Here is an 11,479-nt window from a genome sequence, read left to right on the forward strand (position 1 = left end):
ATTGTGTATGTTGATGATATACTCATATCTGGAAGTGATGTTCGTGGAATTGAGGAAACTAAGAAATATTTGCATCAATATTTTGTTATCAAGGATCTGGGGCGTCCTAAGTATTTCTTGGGAATTGAAATTGCACACGGAAATTCTGGAATGTCTCTATCTCGGCAAGAGTATGCTACAGATTTACTGAAAGAAACTGGACTACTTGGAACAAAGCCTGTTGATACTCATATGGAGGTTGATCCAAGTGTTTGGGATGATAGTGGAGAATTATTGGAGGATAAAGCTAAGTATAGACGTCTAGTTGGAAAACTTATCTACTTGACAGTAAAAAGGCCTGATATTTCCTTTGTTGTTGGTTTAGTCAGTCGTTTTCTGGATAAGCCTAAGCAAGTTCACTGGGATGCTGCTATTCGAATTCTTCAATATATCATGAAATCTCCTGGCAAAGGATTGTTATTTAAAAAGAATGGTCATCTAAAAATTGAAGGATATTCTGATGCTGATTATGCTGGTTCTAAGTCTGATAGAAAGTCTACTTCTGGATATTGCACCTACTTGGGAGGAAACCTGGTAACTTGGCGAAGTAAGAAACAACAAACTGTTGCGAGATCGTCTGCCGAGGCCGAGTATAGAGCTATGGCTCATACTGCTACTAAGATTATTGGAGTCAAGAATCTACTTGGAGAATTGGGGTTCACTTTCAATGAACCTTTACCGATGCATTGTGGTAACCAAGCTGCAATCTATATTGCGAACAATCCGGTTTTTCATGAGAGGACTAAACATATTGAACTTGGCGAAGTAAGAAACAACATACTGTTGCGAGATCGTCTGCCGAGGCCGAGTATAGAGCTATGACTCATACTGCTACTGAGATTATTGGAGTCAAGAATCTACTTGGAGAATTGGGGTTCACTTTCAATGAACCTTTACCGATGCATTGTGATAACCAAGCTGCAATCTATATTGCGAACAATCCGGTTTTTCATGAGAGGACTAAACATATTGAAGTTGATTGTCATTTCATTCGAGAGTGTGTTTTGAATCAGACAATTACTACTCTTTCACTTCATCGTCCAACCAGATTGCTTATATCTTCACAAAACCGTTGCCTGTGAAGCGTTTCTCAGAACTTTGTACCAAGCTAGACATGATCAATATATATGATCCAGCTTGAGGGGGAGTGTTAATATATTATATGTATTCTGTCCCAGATCGGAGATGTAACATAGCTTAACTTAGTCTCTTGTACTATATATATGTGGCCAATGTTTACTAATGAAATATACAACTACTTTTTTCACTATGTCTCTATATTTTACTGTTCTACACAAACAAATGCAAAAAAGCTCAGAATGGTAAAAACAATATATAAATTTCTTTTATTATTAAATATAATAACTTTCATAATTGATTTCCAGCCCGTTGGCAACTCATTCTTCTGTATCCTAATATGGGACAAATTTAAAATATAATCAAAATGTATATATTTGTATTCTTAAACACATGATGACAGCCAAGTACATCAACACACAAAATCAGACATAACAGCAAACATTTTTCACTTACAAATTAAGATCAGACATAGAATCAATCTGTTTTGATACTGCTGCAGTAGGCTTCTATGCATCACAATTGGACCACAGACAAAAACATACAGTTGTATCGCAAGTAATACGTCTTGAAATATTTCTTCAATCACAAACAATGGACTGATCTTTTGGTGAAGAACATTTATTGGAATGATAATACAAAATTATTTATTTTTTGATATATGGTTCCTTTCGCAGATGACTTATGTACTTATAATCATTTCCACAACTAATGTGAGCTGTTACTGATAATAAGGGATAATGGTTCCACCTAGTGACTGATCCAGGAAATGAAATTCGTGGGCCCAAGCCCGTCAATGCCGACCGATATTTTGGCCCAGCCCGGCCCAGGCCCAGGCCCATGTCTGGGACAGGCCGAACTTTTATTAATTTTGCTATGCCCGGCCGAGCTCAGGCCCACTTGGCTAGTTGTCTAGCGAGGTTGGGCATTATTTGAATTTTTTTTATTTATGTAGATTAAAGAGATTCTAAAAATAGTTATTTGCAAAAATAAAACATTTAATTTATTACTTGTATTTATGTCTCACTTGCAATAAATCTAAACGACTAACTTCATTTACTGGCTTTGTACTAACATCATTTTTCACATTCTTTACTCTATCTAAAAGTGCATAATTAGAAAGAACCATTATTATAAGTAGATGATTGACATATAAGTTAGAACTAACTAATAAATTTTTAAAAAATCCTATAATTGTTCATTAGACATTGAGGTTTGAATAACAAGATATGCGTAGTATTTTTAAATATAAACTTCACAACCATGTTTTTTACATCTTGGACAAAAAATAAATATTTAAAAAAAATGGATGTAGTCAAGATGGAATATTGCATTTATGTGGATTTAGTTCATAACTTAAGAATATATTAAATCCATTCGGTAAGAGAAGATTAGCATGACCGATGCACAAGATGACATTCATAAATCAAGAAATATACTATTTTTAATAGTTAATTACTACCTTCGTCCCAAAATAGGAGTCACATTTATTGTGAGCACGAATTTTAAGAAATGTAAAGAAAAGTGGTTTGACTAAGTTAGTGGACTATTGATCTCACTTATATATATTAGTTTTATAATAAAATGTGAGTGTAAAAAGTTTAGAATGTGAAATGTACTTACCATTTATGGTATAAGTGAAATGTGACTCTTATTATGGGACGGATATAGTACTTAATTACATTTAAAAATATTAATCATATAGTGGGTCTGTGATGGGCATGTCCTGGGCTTGGGCTGGGCTTCAGATGGTCCTGGACGTGGGTTTACAAAATGGCCTAGTTGGAGTCCATTTCAACTAATGAGCCAAGCCCAAGTCCGCTCTGTTTCATTGATGACCCGGCCCAATTGACAACTTAATCTCAAGGCGAAGATTGGCTTCAACCACCTTGGTATTGGCCATCCATTTTGCTTTCTTTTTTCGGGTAGTCAATTTGACGGCTTTGTATCAACATGATCTAGGTTGCTGCTAGAGATCAACTTTTATTTTTCCTGCTTCGGGTTGCCTGGATTGAGGCTTTTGAGGTGACAGCACTGCGAGGGATTCACTACTTGTATCGGGCTGAATTTAAGGTAAAATTTTGCATTATACTCCCTCCGTCCATAAAAACATGGGCAATGGTATGACACGAGAATTAAGATAAAATTGGTAAAATAAGAGAGATAAAGAGAATGACATGTAAAGTAAGAGAGATGAGGAGAATAGTAGTTTAAAGTAGTGTTAGTGAATAGTGGGACCTGCGTTATTAAATTAATAAAACTTTTTAAAAATGGAATGCATATATTTTTATGGGACGGACGAAAATGGAAAGTGCACATATTTTTTGAAACCGAGGGAGCATATTTCTTCACGCGTCTCTCTTTCTCTCCTCTTTTACTTTGGTCATATTACTTACAATCTTTGATATTTTATTTTGTGGTTTAGATTATTCTTTTTTGTTTATTATGAGCTCAAAGTATTATGATTATGTGGTATGAACTCATGTCCACCGATGACCGAAACAATGATGGAGAGTAGGTACCTTCGCCTGAGCTGCTCACCTGATATTTTTCGGTTCGGTTATCGGTTAATACCTGAGCTGATGTGCAGTTGTGCGAGAGATAAGAGAGAAAGTGGGAGAAAAGAGAGGTTGGTATTTCATTTCATGAATCAAAGAAGTGTCAATTTTACAACTAACTTCCCTTAACTAATTTCTAACAACGTGTAACTTTCCAACGAGCTCCAACGACTATTTTCTTCCTCCAACGACTGCTTTCTCTTCTCCTCAGCCAATCAACGTACATCACAATCAAGCTACATTTCCAACTATATTCACAACAATATAAGAAACTGCCAAAACTGCCAGAACCACTAACTGATTTAATTTACCTTTTTTGTCCATGTGATACTGATTCATTCTACCTTTTTATGTTTTGTTCCATATATATCTCATCAATGATCAATGGAAAACATACATGAGTAATGATTTTATGTCCATATTCTTATTCGTTTTGTGGAGTTTAGCGCAACACAATGTGGCTGATTTTATAGATTTTGTGTTATTGTGCAGTTTCTGATGGGGTTTGTATACGAAAAGTTGTACATGTACTTGTACTATTACTCAAAGGTATGTATATGAGAAACCGTCGATCCACTTCTACCCCTTCTACTCCTAACGAGATCAAATAACATTAATACAATGGTTTATTTTATAATAAAATATGAAAATAAAGGGGTGAGAAAAATGCCGAAATAACGCGCTTACCGTACCGAAAAAATACCGAAGATACCGGTTTATCGGTATACCGCAATTTTCGGTACGGTATCATATCGTACCGAAAGATTTTGATACGATAATAATATTAAATTTTCTATACCACTGCATACAGACTCTACGGTATTTACAAAAAATTTGTTATATACAACGATATACCACATATACGGTATGCCGAAAACCGGTGTACTGTGGCATACTGCATATGGTGAAATATTATATACTCCCTATGTCCCATTAAAAATGAAATCATTATCTTTTGCATGTGTTCTGGAAAATTTAAATAATAAATAATACTTAATGTGGAAAAAGAGTAGTAAGAGAGGGAACAATAAATAGTACTCCCTCTGTTCCATAGTAGAAAAGTCATTTTGCCGTTTTAGTACGTTCCATAGTAGTGGAGTTATTTTCATTTTTAGTAAAAGTCAACACAATTCTTCTCTCTTACTTTATTCTCTCTTCATCTCTCTACCTTTTTCATTTCCTACTTTATTCTTTATTTATCTAACTCACTTAACACAATTTTTCTTAAATCGCGTGCCGAAAATATACGCCTCCACTACTAAGAAACGGAGGGGTTATCGATTAAGTATTTATTATCAATTATTCTGTCTCCTAATATAGAACCTTCAACATCCTCTATAAACTTAGTTCAACTGCAATAAATATTACTCCCAATTGTACTTTAAAAATAAGAACTATTTTTATTATAATATGTTCTTTAAAAACAAGAAACTTTTTCAATCTTTAATGAAGTAGGAAATAATTTACACTAATAATACTCCAATAATTTTTTCTATCTATCTTTATCTTACTTTACCAATTGTACATTAAAACTCATGCCCCTTAAAAAGTTCATATTTTTAAAAGATGAGGGAGTGAAAAAACACCACAAATCTTGATAAACCAAAACAAAACCTATCAACTCGAAATATTAGCAGCTTATCAAGTTTGTGCCTTGCGAAATAACCAGCTTCTCAAGGCGAATAATGGCTTCAGCCACCTCGGCATTGGGCATCCGTTTTGCTTTCTTTTTCGGTTGCAAGCTTGACGGCTTTGTACCCACATATGGTCTAGGTTGCTGCTGGTGATCAACTTCTTTCATTTTGCCTGGATTGGGGCTATTTGAGGTGACAGAACTGCGAGCTATTTTGCTCGTCAACTTAGAACCAAGATCACAACACAACAACTTCTAATGAGAATTTGTTCCATGTGCATTTTTAGAGGCATCCTGTGGTAAAACATTTTGCTCCTTCATTTTCTCTCGATCCTAAGCCTACAAATGAAACGAAGATGACTGTGACGAAACACTAACATGAGACTCCATCGATTAAATATAAGGACAAACCTATGAATATACTTGACACAAATTTTGAACTCATATATACTTCATCAATTTTCCACTAAGAGACAAGTCCCACTATTTGCCCACACATTTATGTGAATCCAACAGAGCAGGACGGGGCTTAGAGCCAAAATCGTCAAAAACCATATGACATGATTTCAGAGGATTAAAAACGCATACCTTTCTGAAACTGCGAATGCCATTCCTTTCTTTAGCTCTGTATATAGCGCGTTTAATCCTATTAGTATTCATGAAGCCACCGGGCCACAACAAAGCCAGCTGCATTGCAACGAATTGTATCAATTATAATGGTTATCAAATAGTTTGACAAAGACAACATGCAAAGAAATAACCACCACCAAAGACACACACTAGATCGTGCAGTTCTATTTCATCAACGTAGGCACAGCAAAACTTACAGACGGACATGAAGTATTATCTTCTATAGACACAATTAAACCTTACAGACGGACACTAACTCAACATTTAGATTACCTCTTCATATAGCTTTTCGACCGGACGACATGAGTCTTCTTCTAGACTCTGAGATGGAAACCAAATAACAATTAGGATTGAAAACCTAAGAAAAATCAAAATATATTATTTGTATCTTTTGGAGGATCAGTTTGTTGTTTATATTCTCATACTCTTCAGTTTCATTTACTTTTGGGTGTGTTGAACTGCATAAATTAGTTGCATACCTCAACATAAAGATCATATAATTTACAAATTTTATTTTCCAACACATTGTTGAAGCTGTGTTTGTGTTTCTTGCCCGCATCCCGTGATTTCACCATTTCTGCAACTTCTTGTTTCATCTTCTGTATTTTATCATACTTCTCTTGTTTAGCGGATAATCCCGCATTAGCCATAGCTCGAAGATTTCTCTGCCAATAAATATGCTTAATGAATCAGTAATTAGCGAGATATTCACACTTGAGAACACATTATATTCGAGGCTACTAACGCAAGACAACAATAAAAATAACAATAAATGTATCATAATCAAGAAGCACATAAATGGTTGAAAGTAGTACTAAAAAACAGGTATATAGTAACTGTTACTCCTAACATATCAAAGTAGGTAAAAAAACGATATTGAGAAAATGTAAAACAAACATCATAAAAATTACGGTGTAACACAGATAAAGAATGTCATAATGAAGCAAAACAAAGCAAAGCATAAAATATATCTTTATTTTAGAGGATGGAGTGTTGGAAAATTTGTATTTGGACAGAAACAAGTGACAGACAAATTACCGTTAAGAGGTGAGGTTTGGTTTGACGAGGAAAGGCAGCAAGAACAATGACAAAAATAAAGATATTGGAAATATATACTAAAGTACCTTCATCAAGAAATCACCTTCCCCGTAAATGATTTTATATTATCATTCATATGATGGTCTTAAAGATGCAAGGTATATCACCATACATTTTTGCAAATAGACTTGCACAAATATGTGTTAATTCAAAGCAAATAAAGCACCCGGTATATTCCATCACGTGTCGCATGGAATAGCACACCAGAGATAAAAAAATGTAGAATCCTACTCACTTTGAGCAATTCCTCATTAAATGGCACCCTACTGACGTAAATGCTATAAACTAACATATATATTTTTCACATGTACGTGTGACATGGAATAGATCTTCCGATGAAAAAAAGAGGAGAACATGAAAGAATCCTAGCCATGATCCCTACAAGTCACTTTTAGATTCTTTATAAAAGAAGCACCGCTGCCCACAGGCGGGCGGGTTTTAGTAAACCATATCTTCGACACAAAAACTGCAGAAACCGCGATGATAAACCTACGAACATAGGCATCTTAGAAAGTTACAATGAGAGTGGGCAACTAATTTATTGTTATACTCTAGGTATGCACAGACATTAACGAGTGAACGGACAACTTAATTCCCTAATCATACTTGGTTATATATCTCCGATGTAGTTCCCATTATAGCATTGTTTTCCATTTCGAACATTCTACTATAGTACTGATGCTTAGCATCATTCTATTACTCAACATGAAATTCTTGATTTTATTAACATATAGTACTAAATTAATGTATAAATGTTTTAACTTTAATAATGGATGGTTCTGATTAGGATACTTTACTCATTAAAACTCCATGAGGTTGATCTTTCGAAATTGCTTAAATAAAGTCTTCAGCCCGCAAACATAGACATCTGACTTTAGATAGACCGTTATTAGACTCTTCGTGTGAACTTCACAATTCTCTTCGTTTGTTACTTGAGGAACTAGTCTACGTCTATAGGAAAACATAACCTTAGATGACCATATAAATTTTAAGGTTCAGCAAAAAGGTATTCCCAAAAGTTAAATTGCTTCAATTGTTGGTACTAAAGAAGATAGTTTCACAAACAATATCTACTTCTAAGCCATGCATCTCAAACGAGGAGTTCATTTTGAATATATGTCTTTAACATTTTGGATTTGCTCAGCCAAGATATAACGTTCCACCTCGACGTACTTCTGTAACGCAATAATAAAAAAGGTTATCGACAACAAAATATGCAAATAGTGTATCATAAAATTGAGGTGATAGGACCAAAACCATCCACACACAGTATGTATCCAGGTAATCAAACTGTAAAGGTAACCAACGAAAAAATGATAGACGATTTCATGTGTAAAAAATCTTGGTCTTAAAGTGGAAAAATACCTTCAGTGTTGTAATCTGCATCAAGTGGCCCAAGATGCTCATTAGACGGTCTATAACTTCTTTCGGAATCCGTTCATAGCAGGAGGCCTGTAGCAACAATAAAGAACACGGTATTGACTTATACTAAAAGACTGGCCAATTAAGCATAGACACAAATTATAGTTGGAGTATAATTAAGTTAGCTCTATAACAAAGATGAAATAATTCAGTTGCTTTTGAGTACCGCTATTCTAGCCACTTTTGCAAGCTCCAGTTTTATTTCTGAAGGCAATCTCTTTTTGCCCGAGTGAGATTGATTAACTGGATCCTGAGGATGTGTAGAAGGTGGTCTCACTGTTTATGCAAAAACACAGACAATAAATATGGCATGGATCACACTAAAATAACATAACTACACGTGGATGTAATACAAGCAGTGAGATACATTGTGCAACTATCTTCGCCAACTCTCCAAAGGCATTCTCAAGATTTGTCATACTTGGAGATTCCTCCTGTAAAAAAAATGGTAACACGTTTAATCCAGGGTGATAAAATCAAACTCAGTATGTGCATAGAAAAATAAGGCAAATTGATAAAAGAGCAGTGCACACCAACTCAATATCATCAATGAATGAATCATCAGTGTCGTAGTCATCGTCATCGCTGCTGCCCTGCAAGTTCCACATACACAAAACAAAATCCACCTAAGTCAAAAACCAAATATCAGATACGAATTCACAAAACTGAGAGCTCAAAATAGTTAAAATCACAATATAGAAAGAAAAACAATGAATTAAATAAGATATGCTGCAATCCAAATAACTCTGACATAACTACACTGGCAAATTCAACACTTTTTTTTACATATAATTATTAATAACAACGCTGCATGCAAGAATAATTATCAAAGTGAATACACGGTTGCTCACAGGAGGAGTTGGCGGCTCCGCTACGGCGTGGCCAGGGGCTTCAAAAGATGGGCCCGGAGCTGACGGATCGGGCACATCGGCCACACTTATATTTGCCTTTTTCAAAAGCTTTTTCCAGGAGACAATCGTGGTCTCCCAGGGATTCAACTCAATGTTAAACCGCACACGGCCGCCGCCGACCTCCACTGACGCTCCCTGTTTCGATTCGGGCCCATTTTCGGATTCAGCGCCTGTAGCCATCAATGTGTGCTCTGTCAATGAATGAAGAGGGGGTAGGGTTGTAAACAAAGCTAGTTAAATTTTGAAGAATTAAGCTTGCGTTTGAGTTGATGAGATAGTGAGAGGGAAAGAGGGAAAGATCATTTTCATTTTCTCATACTTGTAACGGTTACAGCTAGGAATTAATGAAGACCATTCCCTAATATTAAGATTCCACCCCATTTTTTCTACAAAATCATTTTCTAGCCATCTGTTTTTTTTATTTCGTCAAAAAATGGTTTGAATAATAATAATAATAATAATAATAATAATAATAATAATAATAATAATAATAATAATAATAAATTTTGATGAGATGTACACACTAATATCCTATTGATGTTTATAACAATTTTAGTGATATATTTAACAAATTTTTCTATAAAAAGAATGAGGACAAGTTGACTTTCGAAAAAATCCAATCCGGCAACCTAGAAAATGAATATGATCACGGTTGTCACCATAAATAAAAGTAGGTATAGAATATATACGTTTGAATTTACAATTAATTAAAAAGGAATCTATAAAGTAATGCTTACTTATATGGCTGTATTTATACAATCAATTTGAGCATTATCATTTTATTTAGTTTTTCTAGTAGTACATTTGGTATTTAAAGCTATGCTTAGTATTTATCCTAGATTTACTTGTTGTTTGATATATAAGTTTAATTACTCTCAATCTACAAAAAAATAGTCTTATTATTAATGATACGGGTTTAGTGAAAAATTAGTAAAGTAAAAGAGAGCGGAAGAAAATGTAGGTAAAGTAAGAAATATAGAAAGAAAAATGGATAAAGTATGAGAGAGACGAGAAAAAAGTATGTAAAATATGAGAGAGAAACTTTCCATTTTTAGAAATGAGAAATTTTTTAAATATCCCAAAATAACAAAATGAGACTATATTTTATAGATGAAGTACTTTGTAGTATGTGTTATCTGTTGGGTCCCTCATATTTTTTTATGTTTTAATGCATTTAATAAATCCACCTTATAGATTAATTAATTAATGTGGGTTAAAAATTCAATTACGATAGCTAACTCAAGCTTCATTATGACCAAAGGAAATAGAATTTTAACGGTTAGATCTCCAGTTATTAATTTTTGAACATGACACGATCTTGAGATGTCTATTTCATCTGTTTTGGAGTTGTGTTGCTTGTCTAGTGCTTTTGTTGTGCTGTTAAGGACTATACATCATTGTAAATTTCTTGATTGTATTATCTCATTAGTGATAGTGGAGTTGGTAGACCGGTGGGCCTTGCGGTTTTTATCTCTTCATGTAAAAATCTTGGTGTTGTTATTTTTATTATAACTTCTCATTATCATCTCAATTGTCTACATTAGGTGCTAGTATATTGTGATCCTAACATTTTTTTTGCAAAATTGGGAAGATTTGTTTATTCGTTGTGCTTAGAATTAGGCCAAACATCTAAGACTTTTTTTTGTAAATATTCAAATAACACAACACAAACCAACATGAACTAGACATTTGGGATCTTGGACCTTCTCCAAAACAATGAAGACAATCCAAATGCTTATTTTACTAAAGCAAAAACCTAATGGGTCCACTAACTAGTAACACAATAACCGGTAAAATCTAATGGGTGAACTCACGGGAAACTGGGAAACTTATTCTAATGGGTCATGACGAATATTACAAGGTATAATAACAAAAATAATCATCTATAAAAAACAATTAATTAGGAAGACTTGTGTCTTGCAGAATTAATTAACGAACAAAATAGTACGTGGGTTTTTTCTTGAATTACATTTGAATGAGTGCATTTTACCAGTTATGCTATGTTTTGTTATGAGCTTATACTAAATGTAAATGGATAAATAATTGAAAATGGGATAGGATTTTGGCCGTATTTTCGAGCTAACGGGAGAAATGCGAATTCATGTTTATTT

At 34.1% G+C, this 11,479-nt stretch overlaps 1 protein-coding gene and 1 pseudogene across 1 annotated transcript; one reads left to right on the forward strand and one right to left on the reverse strand.

Moving 5' to 3' along the window:
* The first annotated feature begins 2,467 nt into the window (after positions 1-2,467).
* Positions 2,468-2,564, forward strand: LOC121756631 (annotated as a pseudogene).
* A 2,740-nt stretch (positions 2,565-5,304) lies between these two features.
* Positions 5,305-9,548, reverse strand: LOC121754623 (ubinuclein-1-like). Its single transcript, XM_042149951.1, has 9 exons — positions 9,297-9,548; positions 8,991-9,083; positions 8,825-8,891; positions 8,624-8,733; positions 8,401-8,487; positions 6,417-6,602; positions 6,211-6,258; positions 5,896-5,994; positions 5,305-5,532 (listed from the first exon to the last, which is right to left on the reverse strand). The coding sequence occupies exons 1-9, from the start codon at positions 9,546-9,548 to the stop codon at positions 5,305-5,307; spliced, it is 1,170 nt and encodes a 389-aa protein (XP_042005885.1).
* Positions 9,549-11,479: the final 1,931 nt, after the last annotated feature.

The sequence above is a fragment of the Salvia splendens genome, chromosome 11 (assembly GCF_004379255.2).
Source record: "Salvia splendens isolate huo1 chromosome 11, SspV2, whole genome shotgun sequence".
Taxonomy (NCBI): domain Eukaryota; kingdom Viridiplantae; phylum Streptophyta; class Magnoliopsida; order Lamiales; family Lamiaceae; genus Salvia; species Salvia splendens.